The 23338-nt window shown below is 42.2% G+C and overlaps 3 protein-coding genes across 5 annotated transcripts; 1 reads left to right on the forward strand and 2 right to left on the reverse strand.

The window, feature by feature from the left end:
- Positions 1-3576: 3576 nt before the first annotated feature.
- tmem185 (transmembrane protein 185) lies at positions 3577-7358 on the reverse strand. Of its 2 annotated transcripts, XM_030793655.1 has the most exons (7): positions 7285-7358; positions 6461-6637; positions 5661-5868; positions 5273-5356; positions 4697-4873; positions 4070-4193; positions 3577-3863 (listed from the first exon to the last, which is right to left on the reverse strand). In XM_030793655.1, exons 1-7 carry the CDS (start codon positions 7320-7322, stop codon positions 3619-3621), a joined length of 1053 nt encoding a protein of 350 aa, XP_030649515.1. In that variant the 5' UTR covers positions 7323-7358; the 3' UTR covers positions 3577-3618. The 2 variants fall into 2 exon arrangements, with proteins under 2 accessions (XP_030649515.1, XP_030649516.1); XM_030793656.1 differs by lacking the exon at positions 6461-6637 and having other exon boundaries at positions 7285-7322.
- Positions 7359-7912: 554 nt separating this feature from the next.
- Positions 7913-11461, reverse strand: ankrd46a (ankyrin repeat domain 46a). 2 transcript variants are annotated; one of them, XM_030793657.1, is made up of 4 exons: positions 11379-11461; positions 10382-10706; positions 8959-9117; positions 7913-8522 (listed from the first exon to the last, which is right to left on the reverse strand). In XM_030793657.1, exons 2-4 carry the CDS (start codon positions 10690-10692, stop codon positions 8306-8308), a joined length of 687 nt encoding a protein of 228 aa, XP_030649517.1. In that variant the 5' UTR covers positions 10693-10706; positions 11379-11461; the 3' UTR covers positions 7913-8305. The 2 variants fall into 2 exon arrangements, with proteins under 2 accessions (XP_030649517.1, XP_030649518.1); XM_030793658.1 differs by lacking the exon at positions 11379-11461 and adding an exon at positions 10861-10866.
- A 1328-nt stretch (positions 11462-12789) lies between these two features.
- On the forward strand, positions 12790-18015 carry atg4a (autophagy related 4A, cysteine peptidase). Its single transcript, XM_030793659.1, has 12 exons — positions 12790-12882; positions 13283-13354; positions 13516-13614; positions 13799-13900; positions 14560-14632; positions 14993-15072; positions 15207-15469; positions 16307-16385; positions 16895-17040; positions 17406-17462; positions 17606-17717; positions 17869-18015. The coding sequence occupies exons 3-12, from the start codon at positions 13554-13556 to the stop codon at positions 17931-17933; spliced, it is 1038 nt and encodes a 345-aa protein (XP_030649519.1). The 5' UTR covers positions 12790-12882; positions 13283-13354; positions 13516-13553; the 3' UTR covers positions 17934-18015.
- Positions 18016-23338: the final 5323 nt, after the last annotated feature.

Here is a 23338-nt window from a genome sequence, read left to right on the forward strand (position 1 = left end):
CCAGCAACCGAAGTTGTTGGAAAAGAGAAAAAAAGCCCTTCTCCGTGCGCTGTTTTGTTTTGTTTCAGAATTTTTTAAATTGAATTCATAGATTAACAATGAGTAAGGTTATGACCAGTGAGCCATCATGGCAATATTACCTTGTAAATTTGAAAATTCACGTGAGACAGTTTATTAACTGTTCCATGAATGGAACAAAATCTAAAAGAGGCAAAAGATTTCCATGCGATTTTGATGCCCTCTGGTGTCCGACTTCAGTAATTATCCAGGCATCTGTTATTTTCTTGGTCGTAACTATTCGACATTTTCAGGTTTAAATTACACCTTCGATACTGGTACTGTATATTCCAGCAAATTGGATGCATAATTTTCGACGTCAAATTCATAAATGTTTTGGACGTTCTTCCCACCAATCACTGATTGCCACTGATGTCTCTGATTGGATGAGGAATGAGCACACCTCACAGGTAGAGATTCAGCCTCTGAATATATGATGAGGTTAGACCTCAGACCTGCTCAACCTTAGTCCAGTGGTCCCCCGTCCAGTTGAAAACAATATTATTCTTTACGCTGAATTGCAGAAATAACGAAGTAACAGCTTTGTTTTAAACGCTTTCAGTCACGTGTGTAAATCGCACAGTTATCCTATGTATCGAAGTGGCCACACTACCTCACTGCGCATCGGTTTCGTTATGACGTTTCAACGGATTACCTTTGCTCTTCCGTCCATCCATCCATTTTCTGCCGCTTATCCGGGACTGGGTCGCGGTGGCAGCAGGCTGAGGAGGGTAGCCCAAACATGCCTCTCCCCGGCTACACCCACCAGCTTCTCCTGTAGGATCCCAAGGCGTTCCCAGGCGAGCCGAGGTATATAATTCTCCCAGCGTGTCCTGGGTCTGCCCCGGGGTCTCCTCCCAGTTGGTCGTGCCCAGAACACCTCCAGAGGGAGGCGCCCAGGAGGCATCCTGACTAGGAGCCCGAACCACCTCAACTGGCTCCTTTCAATACGGAGGAGCAGCGGCTCTACTCTGAGCTCCTCCCGGGTGAGGACTGGACCATTTGCTCTTCCGTTGTTTACATTTGCTTGAAACATAATCCCATCAACAGCAATAAAAATGTTGGATAGAAATCGAACAGACAGTTCCCGAAGTTTACAACGCGTCCACAGTTTTTCGCTCAACATAGCATGTCAGCCAAACCTTTTTAAAGAATACGTTATTTTCAACAAATTTAACATAATAGATCGTAAACTGTCATGCATACTCAGTGGCAGTACCGATCAGAACCGAAGTATGTTGTTTCAGACACTGTGCATAGGCTGTTAAACACAGAGAATAGCCTGTTAAATTACTAAAATTAGATAATCTGACCCAGCTCAAGCCAGCAAATCCAGAATATACAGATGTTTGAAAAAAAAGAAGACACAATCACACAAAATATTATTTTAAACCAAAACATTTAATGCCACATTCAAAAGCTACAGTATATTTCACCATAAAAAAACAGAGAGAAAGAGAGAGAGAGAGAGTTAGAGAGAGAGTGAGAGAGAGTGCATTGAGAGAAAGGAAATGTGAAAGATGGAGAGAAAGACAAACAAAAACACATAGACTGCTTCATTGGTCCATATCCACTCTGAAGGAGTACCAGATGTGTACTCAGACCAGCTGAGAACACAGCTGAAAACACGTCTTAAAATCTGGCCAATTTCAGTGACAGGTTTTTTTATGCTGTCCTACCATAAATGGGAGCAAATGCTTAAAAAAAAAACAAAAAAAAAACAACAACCTTGCAGTCGTGTACAAGATAAGGAGTTAAATAGTTCAAAGTTCCGTTCCCGACAGCACATTTTAAGAAAAACGACAATGGGTTATTACATGGTTTGAGGGTTTTCACAAACACTTGGTCCAGACAGACTCGCACTGGCAAATGTTTTCCTCTTGGTTTTCTGCGTACAAACGGGCAGTTTGCATTCAAGTCACATAACAAAAGGCTGGTCAGCTCCATTTAATGTAATTAATGTGTGTGTGTGTGTGTGGGTTTTTTTTCTTTTCTTTTCTTTTGTTAACAGAGCAGCTCTAGCCTAACTCGTTTTTACTCACAGTGCGTATGTATAAGAGCTGAAGGGCTTGTCTGCTCAGTGCTTTAACTAACTCTGATTCTAAAAAGCTAAACACCCATCCTGCTTTCCTGTTCAATAAGGGACAATTTCATAGACCCGTCAGGCTTATATATATGACTATGTCATGTCTAGAAATTTAAACGAAAACCATGCAGGCCTGGTCTTGAGAAATCCGCAACGGTTTCAACAGGCCACGCCTCTCTTTGTTTTATGAACCGATTGAATTTTGTTCAATAAACATGACTGACATTCATAAAAAAAAGAAAAAGAAAAGCATTGAACGAACATTGAGGGTGGAGTCATCCTATGAAACATTCAGTGACAGACAATAAAAAAAAATGATTAGACTAAAGGAATATTGTCTGATTAAGGAAATACACTAAAATAGGAATACTGTCTAAGATGAGGGTGACCATACGCCTATTTTTCTGGTTGATGTTGAAAATGCGTCGATCGATTTTTTTTTGGATCCGTTTAAAACGAGCTGTTCGTACGACGACATTTCTAGTTTTCTTTGGCTTTGCAAAAATCTCCATCCGTTGAGTATCGTCATCGAGACCCTATGACAACATATCACCGTGTCCCCCTGCTGCTTCAGACGGAGGTGCTGTGTTTATCCAATTGGCAAGGAAACTTGAAAACAGCCCACGCGTTGTCTCGAGGAGCGAGGATTTTACTGGGTCCTCACATGACAAATCAAAAACCAAACCAAAACAAATATATCATGTTTAGTTTGGAAAAAAAAAAAAAGAAAACAAAACAAAAATCTCTGGTTCTGGTCCAGGAATAGTCAGTCATCTTACTGTGGAGCCAGAGTGTGTATATGTTATTTGTTCTGTCCTCTTTGCTTTTGACTCAAACACACTAGATTGACTTAATGACTGGCCCCGAGGGCTATCTGTGTCGTGGCGTTGGTTCTATATGGATTACAGCGGGTGCAAAAAAAAATTCCTCTGGCTCTGCAAGAAGAGGGTTGTCTACTCCAGTTGTGGTCAAAGGAAGATTTTTAGATTTGCATACAGCAGTCATGAGAGGTTCTGATTGGGTTCCTTGTGTTTGTTTGTTGTTTGTTTCTAACAAGGAATCGTGTTCTGGAAAGTTCTCCAAGTACCTTTTCGGCGAGCCGCAGGTCCCTTCTTTCTACTTGGGCCACAATAATACACAAAACGGAAGAAGAAAGAGAAGGAGGAGGAGAAGAAGAAGAAGAAGAAGAAGAAGAAGAACTTGGCTGGGAAGAGTCAAAAAAGCCACACTAAATTCTCCTTTGTCAGAAGTCTTTCCTGCTTTTCTTGCCTTGGAGCGTTCTGATAGGACCCATTACCGAACAAGAGCTCAGGAATTCAAAACCTTTTCGTTTGACTAGACCAACCAATCTTGTTCAGGCAATGAACCCAACTGGTCCTCGTATGGACCACAGTGCATAGTGCTACTTTGTCTTTTTTTTTTTTTTTTTTCTTGTGATTTCTCACACAGAAACACACAGAATAGAGAATCAGTCTTTAGTCTGGCATGTCGATGCACAGTTTTGGTGGCGGGACAAAGTACTTTCCCGGGCTTTGCGTTATAACAACACCAGTCTTCTTGCGGAACATGGGAGCGATTTTCGGGGCCTCGTACGTGGGCATCTCTTCCGACGCTTCCGAGTCCTCGTGGTGCAAATCGTAGGAAATGTTCCCGTACTCCCGCAGGAAAGGGAAAAGCTCCAACAGGAACTGGCAAAAGTCCTTACGGATGCCAAACCACCCTACCAAACAGACGTGGTGCGGTTAGATGACTCGCCATAAAAAGACAAATGAAATTAATAAATAAAAAGATGATGAGTGAGTGGGTGTGATGCGTATTGAGAATTATCTTCATGACTGAATAAAAGAGGTGGCACAGCACAGCAGCTGTCAATCACTTTATGTTTTCTGATAAGAAAAAAAAAAAAAAAAACAACCAATCACTTACAGTGGTTGCCTCCTTTCTGGCCAAACGTGGTTGCCATTAACGTCACCAAGGAAACCCAGAGAGGCACAAACACAGGGACGTAGTTGGAATTATAGTGGCCATCCAGTTTATGCACCAGCAAGATCTAAAATGAAATAAAAAAAATAAAATGATTAATTTACTGATTTTATCAATCACAAACCCCTTGCTAACCTTTGGCTTAGAGTCTCCTTATCGCATGGACACAATGGGTTAAAACATAAAGTGGCTGTTCACATCTTTTTCTTTTCTTTTTTTTTTTTTTTATGAAGATCCGTGCAGGAGAGAGAATGGACATGAAGAATGGAAAACGTAAGATTATTAGAGATGAGCTGACAATTACTGACTTCTGTTAATTGGCAACAGCATTAAAATGAATAACAACGAAGACCTTATGAAATTACAGGCCTGGAGGTCCGTTACGTGCAGATTTGTAAACGAAGAAAAAGCATCTTGGCGAACAGCTACATTTCTTTGCAAGTGCTCAGTAACTATAACTTGAAATATACCACAACAGTTTCTCAGCGGTAAATTTAATTTTACGATATGCCGCTCCGGGATCAAAGCATTCCCGTGTCTTTCCGAGATGTCGCGGAACGTCGCACGCACCTCAAAGGTGAGCAGAGGCACAACTATGGTCATCCAGCTTATCGCCATGGTGATGTGCGTGCGCCGTTGCTCGGCGATGACGTCCATAGAGCGCAGGAAGAGCACGGACCAGACAATATAATAAAGCACGACCAGACAGAGGAAGGACATGAGAATCCAGAGAGGGACACAAACCACCTGACAAAAAAACAACAAAAACAACAACAACACTCTTTTATTCAACCTCACACAGCAAACAGGCAAGATGAGAAAACTCACATACTCTCACATTTGAGACCATGAAAGTTCTTCCAATTTTTTTATAGTTTCTCCTATGTATGCTATGTGATATTTAAGCAGATTCAAACATTTTATGCCTGGTTTGGACCTGGTTCCACTGTAAATGAGTTTTTTTTTTTTCCCCCACTGTAAATCCTTTTCGTCCAGGACTAGGCTTAGCTTGTGTCTGTTAAACGAGTCCTAAGTGTTAAGTCGGTAGTAAGGTGAAGATATTTTTTTGTGTCGTGAAAAATGAAGTCATATTGACAAAAGAGAAAAAAAACCCCAACAAAAACTACAGGTCGTCAGGAGACTTACCAGCCAAGGCCAGCTGATGATCTTATCCAACCTCAGCGCTATGAAGATAAACTGCAAAATGTTCACAGAGCAGAGGATCTCCAGCTGAAGGAATGAGGGAATGGTATAATGGGAAAGAGAGAGAGAGAGAGAGAGAGAGAGAGAGAGAGAGAGAGAGAGAGAGAGATCAGAAAACCAGTGAGAGCATCTCCTAATCTTGTTTCTCTATATTGTGGATCATCATACAGTTAAAAGGAGGTGGGAAAAAAAATGTCCTGTTGCAATACTGGTTCTGAAGGCCTATGATCATCAGTAACTGAGAGGCTCTCCTGGCCCGTGTTAGAGGAGCAGTTCAAAAGCCTGCTGAGAGATGTGCCTGTGTTAGCTTTGTAGAACAGTCATGACGTACCTCCAGGGACCGGTCGTGCCGGAAGCCCCACACGCACGCCGCCACGGAAACGGGCGAGACGAAGAAGAGGGGCATGAAGACCAGGAGCCAGAAATGGGTGCCTCTCTCCACGCGGTCACACACCAGCACTTCAAACGTCAGCAAGAGCAGGTGGATGCCCACTGCGATCAGCATGGCCTTAAACTCCACGCATGTCTCACCCTCAGCCCTAAACGCCAAACAGAGCATGTTTATTACCAATAAAACAACAACAACAACAACAACAGCAACCCTTACTACAGACCTAGCGTGGAGTGTACAAAACAAGATTCCTCAATCAGCCCTGTAACTTGAGCTATAAGTCAAAACTATCTAACAGGAGAATAGTTAAGAAACAATTTCATTGGACAGTTCTGACTTTTAGGCTCACTGAGGAATCTGGCTGACAGAGGAATGTTGTTTCATGGATGTCATGAGTAGTTACAGCAGTTTTTTGTCTGTACACACTCCCTTAACAATGAACTTTTGAGGTGCTGTGTAGAAAAGCGGCCTATCTGATTAGAGAAAGCTGAAAATGGGTTCTATTCAAAGTAGCCTAAACCACTAGGCAAAACCAGCATCAGAATACATGCCCTCTGTCTAAAAATAAAAAAACATTTTAACATCATACAATGAACTACCACACTGCTACTCTTTACTGCTCAAAGATCCAGTACAATGGAAATAGGTCACTGTTATCTGACTCAGGGCCTTTAACACATATCAACAATAAGAGGATAGTCATTGTTATATCTAAATAAGCCGTTACATGAGACACAGACCTGTATTGTGGGTTATGGGCCCAAACTCCCGTGCCCACCGACGCCCCAATAATGACCATGAGTTTCCACAGCCAAATCGGGGCAAAAACAGCCCAGTAGCTCCACTGTATAATTCCATCCAAACGCAGTGACAGCAGCACGGAGAACAGCAGCAGACACGCGTAAATGAGGAATTTACTAAAAGCGGAAAAGAACAGCACATTAGAAAACTGCAGTATGTAAACTGTCCGTGATTTTCACGCAGACGAGCGTCCGATGGTAACGAGCTACGTCGACTGATGAAAAAGCAATTCAAAGTTGACTCTGTAACGTATAAGCTCCTCAATATTCTGTTAAAAGCGGTTTGAGCGTCGAATCAGGGCCAGCCAAAGGCATAAAAAATGGACGAGTTATATTTTACTTTGACAAGATATAGTTAGTCCAATCAGCGTGTGAAGTCTTTCCTTTGAACCTAGTTTGAATCCTATATTGGATGACAATGCACGGCGTTCGGTACCAACTTTACATCGAGGCTTTGAGGTGGCCAAGTCAAACCCCTAACTTAGCTGGGCAGTAAATGTGTCATGTCGGATGTGAAGGACAGGTCTGAAACGTATACCGTATGAAAAACCATATTAATCTGTCAACAGTTATCTTTATTTAATTCGAAACAGATTCAATCCGAGGAGATTCCAAAGTAAATACTCATCGCCCAGTGCAAGCGGCCTGTGCAGTGTGGGAATTAGCCACACGCTAGCTAAATTCGCTAACGGCACTTCAATCACTTTAATATTTTGGACAAGTACAGATGGATTTGTTTTAAGAAATCGAAAACTTAATCTTACCTGGGGTTGAAATCTTGAAAAAATCCCCGAAGATTCATGGCTCACAGTTTTCAAATCATTTTTGTGAATAAAAAAGTTGAAAGGCTAGCAACCCGCCGACTTCCACTCTTCATCAGAACCCGGTCGGTTTACAAACACAACCGAAGCCGTCCTCGCCTTCCCACCAGATGTCAGTATTATCGATATTGTTTTGTTGTGTTTTAAATGGTTTCGCCACAGATCGTTCGAACACTATACAAGATTACTGCAGTTAGGTTAAGTTCATGCGTGCCATTGGCAATATTAATCACAAGGACACTGTCATTTTTCGTATTCACACAAGAATAATCTGTTTTTGTTTATACATTTATTTTAAAAGTGAAAAGAAAACAAGAGAACAGTAGGGTAACGCTGTAAATGTCAGAGTTAAGGAAATTATTCTATACAGTAATGTACAAGCACAATCAGTCTACAAAATACATGAGCCACTATTCTTAGTGTATACATGGAATGTACTGGGAAAAAAAGATAGATATTTTTAATCTGTCTTTGTAATGTGTAAATGAAATGCATCAAAATATACTTCAAAAGAGTGAGTGAATGAGTGAGTGAGTGAGAGAGAGAGAGAGAGAGAGAGAGAGAGAGATTTTGATCATTTCAGTAAAAGAGTTAAAGCCACAAAACACAACATCAAACAAATGTCTTTTCCAAAGAAATGTCAGTTTTGCAACAGCTGCATTAATGTTCAACCGTTCCTTGTCGCTTGGTTACAATGAAACACAAGCACTTAAACATATTCAAAACGTCTATTTACATAACACAACGCATAACAGAAATTAATATTCACAACTTACTATCGTGTTAGTGGGAGATGAAAAGCCGTTTGAGTGTCGCATTAATTGTGACTTTGCTGCAACCACCATCCATTTAAAACAAAACAAAACAAACAAAACAAAACAAAACAAAACAAAACAATAGGTCAGGAACAGTCTCTCTGAGAGCACTGCCAAAGGCTGGCAGGCATATGCAGAGCTTTCGCTGCCTAATGCACAAGCTCCAGCTGATTGGAGGAAAAAGGTAGGACTCCACTGACATAGTAGGCGATTCCCAGCGACAACAGGGCAATGACCAGCAGGAGAAGTAACACTCTCCAGAAGCCGAGGTCCTCAACAAACTCCTGCCACGTTGTACGGACGCTGGACAGAACTCCCTCGCTGTGGTGGAGGTGAGGGTTGAGCAGAGAATGGCTCTCCATTGCACTGGAAAAAAACAACCAAGACATAAAAAAAAAACAAAAAACAATGTTGTAACTTCAACTCAATTCAAATGCTACTTTATTTCCCTCTGTGAAGGACAGACGGGTGACAATAAAACCGATGAAAACACATGTAGGTTCCACACAGTACATTGAGTGTAGCTTTTCACTTAACATATATCACAGTGATATTGGCATTGAGCTCTTGTGTGTTACTCAGAGCCTTAAAAATATAGTCCCCCCCCCCTCCAGACGCATACATGAGCTGAGAGTAGTGCCCCCTACAAACTGATCGAGGACCCACTTACAGAACCCAGATCTAAACTTACCACTTGGGTGAATTTTAAATGATGGGACAGCGTGAGAGCATTTAGAGGCGATGTGTGTCTGTGTCCACACGTTCAAGCCGATTTGAAACGGAGCACGCACGCGTGGCTTACCTCTCGCTCTCCGCCAAGTGCATCTTCTCCAGGCTGGAGAGAGAGCTGCGGTTAAACCCCTTCACCTCCTGCTCCTCCAGCCCTTCTAGGAGACGCAGGGCGTCCTTGTTCACTCCCCGTCTCTTGGCCAGCACCAGCGGGGTTGCCCCATTGTGATTACTGCACAGGAGGAGAAACAAAAAAGGGGGGGTGGGGGGGGACTTTTGTTATGACGAAAGTGTCTAGTTGAAATTTGTTAACGCTGCTGCTTCCGTGACAGGGTTTCACCAGCGCTACGGCTGTCTGTGGAACATTCCGGTCCTTCAGGGTCCCGCTTCAGTTTTTCATAGGAATCGACTCCGAAACTTCACCCATTTCCAGAGTTTCTTATCAAGCTCTACATACAGTAATCTCTAAAATAACCACTGTATTTGATAAAAAATAATGAAACAGGCTCTATACAAAGACATCACAGATAGTGATAATGTATGAGAATTATAATGTATGTGAATTATATTTCATTATCAATATATGAAAAACTTTCTATACATCACTCACTCATTCATTATCTAAGCCGCTTATTCTAATTAGGGTCGTGGTGGGTGCTGGAGCCTATCCCAGCACTCATGGGGCGAAAAGCAGGGAAATACCCTGGACAGGTCGCCAGTCCATCACAGGGCAGACACACACACACAGACACAGACAAACACACTCAGTCATACCTAGGGGCAATTTAGTGTCTCCAATTTGCCTAACCTGCATGTCTTTGGGCTGTGGGAGGAAACCGGAGCTCCCGGGGGGAGAAAATGCACGCTCCACACAGAAAGGACCCTGGGGAATCGAACCCGAAACCTTCTTGCTGTGAGGTGCCAGTGCTACCCACTGCTCTACTGTGCCGCCCGTTTCCATTTTTTATTCTGGTAAAAGTGTCAGTTGTAACCCTAAGACCATAGTTGAACAGTTATAGCTATAGGCTGGGGCTGAGGTTGTCAACTCTCCACATCTGCAATCAGACAGTACCATCATACACAGAGCCAAAACAAAAGACTTCCCAAAAAACCACCAAGTAATGCTGTAGTCAGATGAGCTGAAAACAGAGATGTCACCAGTCAGTGGTGGGTTTGGCAGAGAATGACACCCATGCAGCAAAAAAACAAAACAACAACAACAAAAAACCCCTACATATCTCCATAGCTACTTCAGGATATTGTGGTAGATTTTTGACGCTATGGGGCTGATTTGGTTCAGTGCTTCCTGTGATTTTGAAACAGTAAACATCTAAGCCAACCGACAGAATCATCCACGACAGATTTGAGTCAAGCTACATTAGTAAGATGCTGTTTAGGCATCAACGTTAAAGCCTATATATTAAAGGGTATTTCTGCTGCCGCTGCACTCCAGGTCATTGTTTTGTCCAGTGGCACGTGAACACTTAGGCACTCACCAGATGTCAATCTTCAGGCCGTTGGACACGAGGAACTGGATGGTGTCAACATGGCCACACATATGAAGCGCAGTGTTGCCCTGAGAATCGGTGGCTAGCAGGTCGGCACCAAACTTGTGTAGCAGGCGGCAGATATCCACGTTCCCTCGCGCTGCGGCCAAGTGCAGTCCTGTGCGGCCGCGGCAGTCGCGCGTGTTGGGGTCGAACCCGGACTCCAACAGACGTTTAGCGTAGCCCAGATCTCCGTCGATGCAAGCTTGCAGCAAGGGTACGGTGGTCTGCAGAGACTCGTTGATGAAGACGTATGACATGGTGAAGGGGCTCTCTGAAACAGCAGAAATTCAAGATACAAAACATAATGCTCAGCGAAGACATTAAAAAAAAAAAAAAGCCTTATTCTGATTTTGCAGACTGCATTCACTCGCATCAGTACGTATGTAACACACCTTCTGGAAGATGGCATCATACATCATACGTACCTATAGGTTTTTCATCTCTTTATAAACTATACGAAAATCAAAAGAAAATAAGAAACAGATATGGCGCAGTACTCAAAGAGATCTTTTATGGCATTCCTTCTTGTCTATTGAACTGTCTTCACTTTTCCGGCCACGGAGTGAACATCTGGCGAGTAATTTAACTAACAAATGCCCAACACAGCGATGCAAAGATAACGTGAGAAGTCAGTGGGCCCTCCGTGAATGAGAACGGGTACCACTACACATAACTATCAGCATAGTTGGCTAGTGGTTAACCAGCTGATTCTGAAAGACTCCCATAAACATATGTGCTTGAACTGGTTGTTTAAAAATCACGGATCTTATTAATTCGTGCACCAAAATGTTTAAATCATCTGCCCGGCTGGCCATGCTAGCTAGCTAGAATAATGTAGAAACTGACAGGCCAACTCGGCTGGAGCACTATCGTTAATTGAAGAATAAATGACAAAAACGCGTCCCCGAGAAGAAAGAGCGGTTAACAGGAAAATCTTGTTTACCCGTGCAAGATGGATGTTCCGATTTTCACTTTCCTTTTCTCTAGCTTGCTCAACTGTGGCTCCTAGCTACAACTAAATTGTTATGACGTCAATATGGTAAACAACAGCAAAAACGAAAGACTACACAATCCACTGTGCCACATAATGTTTTGGTGACGAACCTAGCATAGCGCTTCCTTGCGTTACTGGGATATGTAGTTCAATAAAGATCCATGTCCACATCGTGAACCATGTATGTAGATAATTTGGACTACATGACCCAGTCTGTGTTGCGCTATATTTGTATCGCTGACTTTAAACACCGATGACAGTACAGGATGGAGGCAGGTAAGAAAAAAATCACAAAATAACATTAAATTCGATAATCTTGTTCTCTTTGTGTTGAATTATGAGCTGCAAGGTGATGTCGACAATACGAACATATTAGGAGCACTTAAAGATACGTGCTATGTAATTTGATTTTTCTTGGTAGAATTTCATAACTGAGTTTCAAGTTTTCTCATTGTTCCTTAGTGGCCTGTCCTCAATATTCTTTTACGGCACTGATTAAATTAGTGCAAGCAGCCGCAAATTTTACTTCAGATAAGTCCTCAAGCAAAATATTTTTATTTTGCTTCCTTGTTTGCGACCATTGCTGTAGTGACCCGTCTCGCCCGAGCAGATGTTAAATAACGACATGTTATAACAGCTAGTTGAGTTGTCACAGTTCTACAGCATCATAGAGCTGATTTTGTTAAAAGTTCTGCTTTCCGTGGTAGAGCAATGACTAATCTGAATTCTGGCCAGTTTTGTGTCACGAAATATTATGATGTTTGTGAGTTTCAGCTAAGGGAATGATAACGTCAAACATGAAATGTGTTGTTTGAACCGGCGAAGCCGTTCATTCGTCCCTCAGATTTCACAAAAAAAAAATAGAAAATACCGAAATTAGAAACTGTACAGTGGAGAGCAAAATGTTAGTGATGTCATGTGCAGGTTTCAGGTACAACCCCATAAAGTAGTACATCATATTCCCTCTCTCACAAAGTGCGTCCTCGCCTGTACTCGCTGCAGAGATTGTGAAATGACTACCAAATAAGATAATGAATAACGAATGATATCGCTGTCATATCAAGTTATGGACAACCCGATGAATGCACGGAACAACGCGGGAGAAGTTCCTCTGTTCTCATTCTTCTGTCTGAGACGATACTTTGCTTGAGGGGCATACTTGCAGTATGCTGAGGTCAAATACAGTACACCTACATGAATGAATATGATTTTTTGTTTTCGCCAGGAATACGAATGTCCAGGAATGTTTCGGAACTGACTCGCTCTCATAAACGACGGGAATGTTGAACATTGAAGTCTAATGTGTCGTTGGCATTTATTCATCTGTTTTGTGTTGCTCCAGTTTTAGCCAAGTATGAGAACCAGATCAACGTGTTCTCCGAATTTTTAGAAGATTTACCTGACACAGACGAACCTGTTTGGATTTTAGGGGCACATTATAATGTCAGAACAGGTAAAACCGAATTCTTGCATCGTCTGAAAGACACCTTTTGTTGACATAAAGCTGAAGCTCATGTTTTTCTTAAGTGAGAACAGGGATTACACTGTACTACACAGTAATTACGCAGCTTTCTACCCTCACTTGTAGAAGCAGAAGCTGAAATCGAAACCATCTGAAACTGCGTGCAGTAAATGAACATTAGCGCACGTGATATTGAGACTATCCAAGCATTAAACACGTTATGCTCTTTACATGCGCAAATTCAGGATAGGGAAACAGCAAAGTCTGCGCTTAACTGTCATAACAAGGTATCGAATGGTGTGACGACTGACTGTCTCACCTGTCTCGCTTTTGTTTGGGTTTTTTGTTTTTGTCTGTCTTGTTCGTTTATTTGTTTGTTTTGTTTCCACAGAAAAATCAGAGCTGCTTTCAGATGTACGCTCGCGTTTATGGTTCACATACAGAAAAAAGTTCTCTCCCATAGGTGAGTGTGACACCCTCGTGTTCTTTTTAGATGTATGTTTGAACCGCTGTTGTCTTCAGTGAGTGTCAGCATGGTGGAGGTGACTTTAGATGCTGAGCTGTGTTTCAGGAGCTATGCTGTGTTGTGTTGTGATTGAAGACGCAGTTTCCTTTGACTTCCAGGGGGGACGGGACCCTCGACAGACGCTGGCTGGGGCTGCATGCTACGCTGCGGACAGATGATCCTAGCTCAGGCCCTGATCTGTAAACATCTTGGGCGAGGTAAAGAGCAAAATATAGACTTTCAGCTCTGTTGTGTCAACAGAACCACATCAAGGGGGTCTTTCCTAAGCAGCACAGTGGCTGATGTCAAATGTAGTCCAGCTGTAATCGGACCAAACCACCAATGTGACGAATCTTGATTGGTCTCTCTGCTTTTATTTTTTTTCCCTGTCTCTCCCTTTAGAGTGGCGATGGTCGGCAGACGGATGCCAGCCAGCAGAATATCACCGTATCCTAAACTGTTTCTTAGACAAGAAGGACAGTTGTTATTCCATCCACCAGATGGGTAAGGAGACAGCGTGCGTGTTTATGGAAACCAGATCATCGTCTAATGAAGATGCATGAGTTGTGTATCGTTTGGCTCTCCCTACAAAGCTTAGAGCGAAAAAAAAAAAAAACCAAGCTTGTTGTTAGGACTAAAACAATGTTTACAGATGAAGTAAGTGCATACCAACCCTAAAATAACCAAAGATATAGACAGCACAATTGCCTCTTGCCTTTGTAAGGATCTTAAGTCCTATAAATATATTCACAGTCTTCTGTGTGTGTGTGTGTGTGTGTGTGTGTGTGTGTGTGTGCGCGCCTGTGCGTGTGTATGTGTGTGCCTGTGTGCGCGTGTGTGTGTGGGTGTATGTGTATCTGTGTGCCTGTGTGTGTGTATGTGTATGTGTATGTGTATGTGTGTGCCTGTCTGTGTGTGTGTGTACATGTGTGTGTGTGTGTGTGTGTGTGTGTGTGTGTGTGTGTGCACGCATGCATGCTTGCGTGTGTGTATGTGTGTGTATGTGTGTGTGTGTGTGTGTGTGTGTTTATGTGTGTGTGTGCTTTTGTGTGTGTGTGTGTGTGTGTGCCTGTGTGTGTGCATGTGTGTGTGTGTGCGCGCGTGTGTGTATGTGTGTGTGTGCGCGCGTGTGTGTATGTGTGTGTGTGTGTGTGTGTGTGCAGCACAGATGGGGGTAGGAGAGGGGAAGTCAGTAGGTGAATGGTACGGCCCAAACACTGTCACCCAAGTCCTAAAGTAAGCACGTCTTCATTTTCAAACTTTCCTTCACATTTCGAAATATATGTCACCTTTGGAGTTTTCCTTTGGTTCTTTTACACACTGCAATAGCCCCAAAAGTAATATTTAAGGAAAAGAATCTTCAAGTTGTTTCAAAACTCATGTCTAGGACTAGTTTGTTTTTTGCACCGATGTCAGAATAAGGAAGCGTTACATAAGAGTGCATGCCTGCACTGGGGTTCCAGTGCACTTTCTTTGTTTTTACAAAAACACACATGCTCAAGGTCTGAAACAACTAACGTTACGTGTATGGAGGAAATGTAAAGGAAGACTGTTTTCACTGAACTGTTTTTGTTTTGTTTTTTTTGTTACCCTCAGGAAACTGGCCCTGTTTGACGACTGGAATTCATTGGCTGTGTACGTGTCAATGGACAACACCGTGGTGATTGAGGACATCAGTGAGTGCCCGTGTTCTGGTTTTGGACGAATTTGTTTCAGTCGCGTTAAGTGTAAGAACAGGGAGATGACGTCCGGTTTCGTCTCTCCCTGTCCCTCTTTTCACGCCCCCCCTCCCTTCCTCCCCGTTTTTCAGAAAAACAGTGTCGTCAGGAAGGACCCGGAAGCGGCAGGCTCCGGTCCGGTAACTGCGGGTGGGGGGAAGTCTATCCCTCCGCCGACCAATCAGAGCAAGGTCGTTCGGCGGGGCGGGGCACTGGGCCGGTTCCGTGTCCCCTCTCCCACGCCCTCTCCGACATGCAGCCACGCCCCCACCAGGACTGGAGGCCCCTGCTACTGGTTATCCCACTCCGCATGGGCATCAATAACATCAACCCAGTCTACATCCAGGCCCTTAAAGTATGAGGCACAAGTCATTTTATTCTGGTTTGAGTCTATGTAGTCAAACGTAGTCCAACTGTAGCCAGTGAAGCAGAGCGCTTGTCTATAAAGTCACCGCTGACAATGTTAACAAGGCTTTATCCGGTCTTTAGACAGGACCGTCGAACGTACGGCCTTTTACTGTTCCACAGACTTCAGTAGCTATTCAAACAGTCCAGATGGGAGAGACAGATTTAATGCATTAGTCAAGGACTTTTGCCTTTTTGGGTTTTTTTTTTTTTTTCTGACACATTTGGACCTGTAAAAAAGTCTTTGTGAAGAGTTGAGTGTGTTCCTCTGGCTTTGATGGTGCAATTTCAAGATGATAATATTTAGCTTCATTATAACTAAAAACAGTGGGTGTATGTGAGGGCAAGATCTGGACTGTCAAATTATCCTGCCTTTTTCTGCCTCATAAACACTGTTTTCTGTTAAAAGAACAAATTATTGACAACATCTTTAAACTCAGCTAACCAATCCAGTGTAAGTGCATGGGATCACTATCTGTAGACTTGTTTTTGGGTCCAAAGACAGTGGTGAAAGTTGAAAAAATTGGTGGACATTTTTCTCAGAAAAGGCCATAGCCTCTGTCATGTGTGGGGGTTTTGTTTGTTTGTTTGTTTGTTTGTTTGTTGCATTGCAGAAATGACTGTCTGAGTGTCTGCCTGTTGTGAGCTTCTGCCTGGCTCTGTTTTATTTATAGTTTGTTTTATTTTATTTAATATTCTGCCTCAACCATCAAGACTTTCCCATATGTTTTCAGTATGACAATCAAAACACTTGTTTTGTTTTGCTTTGTTTTGTTTTGTTTTGTAGGAGTGCTTCAAGATGCCGCAGTCATGTGGTGTTCTTGGAGGAAAACCTAACCTTGCCTATTACTTCATTGGATTCATTGGTAAATGCCTGTTTCTCCCCCTCTATTAATGTCAGCTTTGCTTTGATTGTTAGAACAATGTCTGCAGGCAGTTATAAAAATGGCTTAGTTTCAAATCCATGCAGTGATGTTTGTGCTGGTACTACGACACTGTCTACAACAGCTACTCCTACTATTACTGCTATTACAACCACCACTATATTACTGCAACAAATGACTACAGTGTATATCCTTACGACGCCTTTCTGTAACTGAAGCTCTTCTCTCCACGTGTAGGTATAAAGACTGAGATAGCAAAAAAAAAAAAAATCATTGAAATACAGTTAAAACAGGCATCAGGAATAAAAAACAGTTAAATAATCCCTTGAGTTTAAGCCCGAGGCGTCCGTCCGGCGTGAGAGAGCCGACGTCGGATGAAGAGCTTGTGCGTCGCTCAGCGGGTGACCTTTTTTCATTCGCTCTGTGACGACTGATTATTTTTGTTTCGTTTTGTTTTGTTTTGTTTTGTTTTTCTCTGACTCGGTCCTCAGGCGAAGAGCTCATTTACCTGGATCCCCACACCACTCAGCCGGCCGTGGAGTCGGAGTCCGGCGTCGCCGTGGACGACCAGACCTACCACTGCCAGAGGAGTCCGCGGCGCATGAAGATCACCAGTCTGGACCCGTCCGTCGCACTGGTGAGATCTGGGGACGCGGGCGGCTAGCTTCCTTACTAATACATCATGACTTACTTTGCCAGCCTTCAAGGCAAGAACACACAAGAGTCTTTAAAAAAAAAAAATAGGTACATACATGAAAAATATAAAAAAAAAAAATTAATTAAAAAACGGTTAGCATGTTGCCTTCAAGTGGAAGTAAAAGTCCAAAAGTTAGTGGCAGCAACAAAAAGCAACCACCCTCAGTCTCCTAGCTGAAGAGGTTTTTTTTCTCTCATAGAATGCTTAATCAATCAAACTGATTAATAAGGCATGTGCTAATGCTAAAGGTGCGTTTAATGGCTCAAATGTACAGAATGACGAGCCGATTTCCCTGTCGCTGTCAGGGTTTTTTCTGCAAGACTGAGGAAGACTTTGACAGCTGGTGCAATCTGGTTCACCAGGTAGGGCTGATAATCTGGCAGAATTTCTGTATTTATCACTGTTTTCTGTCTCTTTCATTAGACCATACTCATTCTCTGTCCTTGGTATGTGTGTGTGTGCGTGTGTGTGTGTGTGTGTGTGTTTGCATCGGTGACCTCAAAAGGAGATTTTGAAGAAGAGGAATTTGAGAATGTTCGAGCTGGTCGAGAAACACCCCCCTCACTGGCCCCCTTTTGTCCCCCCCACCAAACCAGAGGTGCAGACCACAGGAGCAGGTACGAAAAAGTACACAAATTAAACTGACACTGATTTTTCAGGGTCGGTATTTGTCAAACTTCATAACTTCATTTGTCAAACATCCTCTTTGTGTCAATACAGGTATCACTACAGTTGTGTTAATTCTGGGGTTTGTCTCCCTCTAACCAGAGTTCATCGAGTCCACAGACAAGCTGTTTGAGTCGGAAGAGGAATTTGAGATTCTGAACGTGTGAGAGCCCGCTTCAGAGCGGTTTGTAAAACGGCAAAACCGAGCTTTAGAGAAGTCAACGTCGGTCTCTACGCTGTCAAAGTGCCTCAGAACCACACCAACACCAAGCACAACAACACGGTTACGCAAAAAAAAAAAAACAAAAAAAAAACCAAGCAAACAAATAAAAATCAGTAGTGGGGAAAAACAGACTGTTAAATACAGCCTGGACGACGTCGGACAACCGGCGCACGATTTTAGCAACGAATATTTTACGCTCTCACGCTGTCTCAACGGATAAAGCCAAGGATCATGGTAGCAGCGCTATGATATCTCGCCTCGTTTAGAGGCTCACGTAAAAGACTCCTGTGTCCTTTTTTTTTTGGATCGATTTGAGTTAACTGAGGACCTTTCCGTTGCATGGACTGTTTTTGTACTGTTTCGTCACGCCGTCACGCGTCGCAAGGATGGACGGAGGATCACCTGAGTGAGAAAAAAAGACACGTCGATTCTGTCTCTGGTGAAGCCATTGCCTCAAACACACAAACACACAGACACACACACACACACACACACACACTACCTCCTGATATAAGGAGACAACAGATATGCAGTTATAATGACAGTGTAAACTTTTTTTTGGAAAAGTGCCTCTCTTGGAAACATAACTATGCCCCTGAGTGATTATGGTTACGGTTTCCCCCCCATTCCTAATTTTTTGGACGGGTTCAGTAGTACAACCGCTTCACACTCTTGTACATATGCCTGGTAATAAAGATATTTAAACACCTTTTGCAGGCTAGCTGGTATTGGCTCCGCATACCAAATTATTGACTTGATTTCTTCAGGTAACTGCAAGAGGTGAGTTGGTTTAAGTAGTGAAACGCAGCTAAATAAAAATATGAATTTACACAGGTTAAAATGCTTTATTCTTTAAGGCTTAAGTTTATGGGAGAGTTTCACTTGAATACATTGTACTTAACAGAATAGGTGGGATGCTTATTCCCACCACGCTGAGTTCACATACAGAGAATTACTTTTTGTCCAGCAGAGGGCAGTGCTGCTCAGTTAAACTGAATAGTAATTTAACATTCATACGATATGTTTGTCTGGTAAGAAATGGTTGGCCTTAACACATCCACAGAAATGTTGCATCATATTGGAAATGGTAACGGGAGAAAAGTAAACAACTGACGAGTTGTCAAGGATACCTTGGCACTTTTTATTGCAATAGCTCTATTACAAGCAAACCAATCTGATAGATATACACCAAAATAAAATATAAAAATGTATAACTGACAAAAAAATTCCCTAGACACCCTCATCCTTAAAACAACGAAAGGAGGTGTCATGTCGCATGGTCAACAAGAGAAGGGATATCAAAATTACAATATTTACAAAAGGAAGACGGCATAAATAATGATCAAATTGAATCATTATTATCATCATCATCATCAACATCATCATCATCATCATCGTCATCATGATTCAGTCCCATCACAACCATCATCAGAATGAGCATTGAGTGTGATCATTAAAACAAGTGAGCTGCGATTTGTGAACACAGACTTTTACTAAATTTTTTTTTTAATTTTTAGTTCCCTTTCTTCCTTTCAGTCTCTGAAAAAGAAAAAAAAATGTTTACAACTTTTTGCACAATTTCAAACAATAAAGAGAGTATGTTCAGCCTCTACCCTCGGTAGAACCCAAAGTACAAAACAACAAGCTCAATTATTTTTCAGTCCGACACGGCAGTTATTGTGTAGAAAAAACCCCAAGAACGTTTACTACTGGTTCCTCGTTTCACATTTGTTCAATACTTACATTAAAGCAACGCATTATCATGACACAATAGCATGACACGAAAGCTAGTCAAAGAAAGGTGGGCGACCACAGCTGGTCCGCCGCTTGAAACGAATGGAAAAGTCACTGACAGACAGGTTTTTTTTGTTTTTTTTTTAATTATTTTTTTGTCCCACGTCTTTTTCAGGGGCTACTATGTAAAGCTAACACATCTCACTCACTATACGGCATTCCACCACAACCGCTACCCAACATCTCTTCGTATAAAGCTTTCAGGAACAGGCAAAGGAATTAGTTTTTAACCTTTGATAAGAAAAAAAGGAATGACCACGGGTAAGAGATAAGGGATAAACACGTGGTATGAAGCAAAGCTATATATATACACAGTTCTTTCCCTCTTCGGCCAACGATACTTTAATACACCAGTGATGCTCTACACAGACTGGCCCGTATACAGTGAACGTCATTGTACACATAAATAAATAAATAAATAAATAAATAAATAAATAAATAAATAAGGGTGTAATACATTATGTACGATGTCTGTGGAGAGGTGTATTGTGTGTTAGACTTGCAACGGGGGAAAAAATTGATCTGTAAACATCTTTCAAACGGTTGTCACAAACACACGTCTCCAGTGAGTCTGCGGAGGCATCAGAGAGTGACCGAAATTCTGCGTTATGTAAACAATACTGCATTGCATTTAGATTCCTCACAGAAAATCAAAACGTTTGAGTACTATGCTGTTATACTGACGGGATACCTGTACTTTGGCCCTCCATCCTGATTTTTTTTTTTTTAAATCTTTTTCTAAGTAAAAAATAAAAACGTCGACATTTCAAATAGCAATAAACAACACAAGCAAAGTGCTATTCAGATGATATATATCAATACTGTTTTTTTCAATCATCCTGTCCGTTATGAAGTGTTGTTTTCTGTCAAATTTTCCGTCAGTTGAATTTCTTGACCGCCCCCCCCCCCCACCCCCACCCCCACCCCCACCCCCACCAACTAGGTTGGACCAACGCCTATGAGTACCCATAGACGAAACTCTGAGAAGCTTTCACATTCTCAAACGTAATAACGGTCACGAGATCACCATTTCAGATGATTCAAAATACTGTACAGTATAAAGGACAGTTCGCACATGGAGCAAAGGCCAGAGCCCCACATCCCCCCTCCCCCGCCCTTTTACAATATATGTACAATATCTGACCAAAGACAATGTTCCTTGAAAAAAATATACACCTCGTATAAACAAAAGACGACACAAATAAGAGTGATATGTGTGCACGTGTGCGTGTAATGTGGAGAAAGCCGCGGGGCAACAGACATTTAACCAAGTGAATGGTTCACACACGAGCCCCCTTTATTTACAATGGTCTTCCAGGAACTGTTGTGATACGTCGCTGTGTGGGCGTGGTCAAAGTGGGTTGGGATATCAGGATGATCCATTTGCACCCAGGAGTGAGTAATAAATAAATAAATAAACAAACAAACAAACTAATAAATAAACAAATAAGTGCTTTGTTGCTGTTGTGGCTGAATCCGATTCAGAGCACACGAGTCAACCATGTAAACAAACGGAAACCAATAAATAAGTATTTCCAAAAACAAACAAATAAACAAACAAACAAACAAACAAAGGGAAAAAACAAAACAGTTGTTGAGGCAGTTATGTAGAAGATACGGAGCCAAAGTGGTTGTGCAATATATTGGTCTTTGTTCTCAGAGGTCTGATGAGGAGTCAGCTTCCCCTGTATTCAAGAGCTCTATAGATTCCCACTCTTCTGATTTTCCCCTGTGTACACATCCCTCACTCTAAAACAGTGCATGAGAGGGAGAGAGAGAGAGAGAGGGAGGGAGAGGGGAGAGAGATTATAAATCATTACTTACAAATGACATAAACTGATAAATATTGTAAACAGTGCTAGCTTTGCTCTGAGAGAACTTGTCTGTCTCTATTTTTGTCGAGTCATTACCCTGAAGGAACGCGCCAGCCAGGCTTTTACTTTAAAAAAGGAACTCAGAGACATAAAGCTTTACGATGTGGGGGAAAAAAAAACTGGCTGGTGTGAATATCAAATGCATATTTGCATAATCTACTGTGTAAGAGATTTGTGGAACAGCAGGCACAGAAAGAAAGAAAAAACAAAACAAAACAAAAACAGACAACATTTATTCCTTTAATTCAGATTTAGTCAGCAATCCCGACAGATACTTGTGTTCCAAATATGGTGTTGTTCAACTGATGGTGTCCGGTAAAAGATTCTGATTGGCTACTGGGAAGATCCAATTCTGTGCTATTGGACAGACAATGGCTGAGTATGTTTACATGAAAGTATGCTGAAGAAGGGGGAAAAATGCAAAGTTCTGGGTGTGGCCATCTAAACACCCAGACCGTATCTCAAAGTGTGAAGGATGTCGATATGCTGACAAGGCAGGTTTTTCTTTTTTATCATTGAGTTGTTAGTCAAACCAGAGGTTGTTTACACAGTTTGGTTATACCGCAAATTTTTTTTTTTTTTTCAAGCTTTATGGTTCAAGAATTCATCGATAACAACTGATTCAGCAATTACAACAACAACACCACAACATACAGAGGAACAACCATTAACACATGCAGGACACTGAAGATGAATTTGGTGCAAAGACAAATATGAGAGGAGATGTGGTTGGCAAATGAGACACACACACACACACATATATACACATAGACACACGCACACACGCACAAACACACACACGCACACACACACACACACAAACACACACACACGCGCGCGCACACACACACACGCACAAACACACGCGCACACACACACGCACAAACACACACACACAAACACAAACACACGCACGCACACACACACACGCGCGCGCGCACAAACACACACACACAAACACACTTGCACACACACACACGCGCGCGCACACACACACACACACACACACAGAAACGAGCCCTTGCTTCTTATTAAATCAGCGTATTTACTGCAGCACTTAACTTCAGGGAGATCAAATGAAATGGGTGAAAGTAAAATGAGGGTTGGGAAAAGAAAGTGGAGATGACAGGGGCTTCAGACGGGCTTCAGACGGCTGGCTCCCCTCATAATTGTAGCTCTTCTCGTGCTTCTGCTGAAATGCTCCAAAAAAAAAAAAAAAGACACACAAAGCCGGCGCGGCAAATCTCCCCCTCTATGTTCAACTACCTAACACCCAAACAAAATGCGTTACCGTGGCAACCCCACCTGTGATTCGCTGAGAGTATGCGGCTAAACCGCTATGCTTGTTCTGTGACGTCTAAGTGTTTCCGTAGATGATTTTTAGGGGTTTTTTGGTGTTTTTTTTTCTTTTTCTTTGCATCTTTAGGAAGTGCAATCTAATGCTGACTTACCTCGGCAGCATTCTTTTTGACAAGCAAAAAAGAAAGAAAAAAAAAAAAGACGCTCTCAATTTGGCAAGACTGTCTTTCAATTCTTAAATTTGTCTTACGACTGACAAAACACAAATCGTGTATGATAACGCTAAGGATGCATTGAATTGTGAGCAACATTTCTTTAGTTAGGTGCCTTACAGGTTAACCCTGGGATCCAGAGAACCAGGTTATCCTTCTAAAGTGTTTGT

This window comes from Chanos chanos, chromosome 16 (assembly GCF_902362185.1).
Source record: "Chanos chanos chromosome 16, fChaCha1.1, whole genome shotgun sequence".
Lineage (NCBI taxonomy): Eukaryota > Metazoa > Chordata > Actinopteri > Gonorynchiformes > Chanidae > Chanos > Chanos chanos.

Excerpts from the sequence above, each read along its gene's own strand:
- atg4a (XM_030793659.1), top strand. The coding sequence starts at position 13,554 with ATGCTACGCTGCGGACAGATGATCCTAGCTCAGGCCCTGATCTGTAAA. Across the intron at positions 16,386-16,894 it reads TTACTTCATTGGATTCATTG|GCGAAGAGCTCATTTACCTG; the intron begins GTAAATGCCTGT and ends CTCGGTCCTCAG. Across the intron at positions 17,463-17,605 it reads GGTGCAATCTGGTTCACCAG|GAGATTTTGAAGAAGAGGAA; the intron begins GTAGGGCTGATA and ends TGACCTCAAAAG.
- tmem185 (XM_030793655.1), bottom strand. The coding sequence starts at position 7,322 with ATGAATCTTCGGGGATTTTTTCAAGATTTCAACCCCAG. Across the intron at positions 4,874-5,272 it reads TCATCAGCTGGCCTTGGCTG|GTGGTTTGTGTCCCTCTCTG; the intron begins GTAAGTCTCCTG and ends TTTTTTTGTCAG. Across the intron at positions 4,194-4,696 it reads TGCCTCTGCTCACCTTTGAG|ATCTTGCTGGTGCATAAACT; the intron begins GTGCGTGCGACG and ends ATTTCATTTTAG.
- ankrd46a (XM_030793657.1), bottom strand. The coding sequence starts at position 10,692 with ATGTCATACGTCTTCATCAACGAGTCTCTGCAGACCACCGTACCCTTG. Across the intron at positions 9,118-10,381 it reads GGCCTGAAGATTGACATCTG|TAATCACAATGGGGCAACCC; the intron begins GTGAGTGCCTAA and ends CCTCCTGTGCAG. Across the intron at positions 8,523-8,958 it reads CACTTGGCGGAGAGCGAGAG|TGCAATGGAGAGCCATTCTC; the intron begins GTAAGCCACGCG and ends GTTTTTTTCCAG.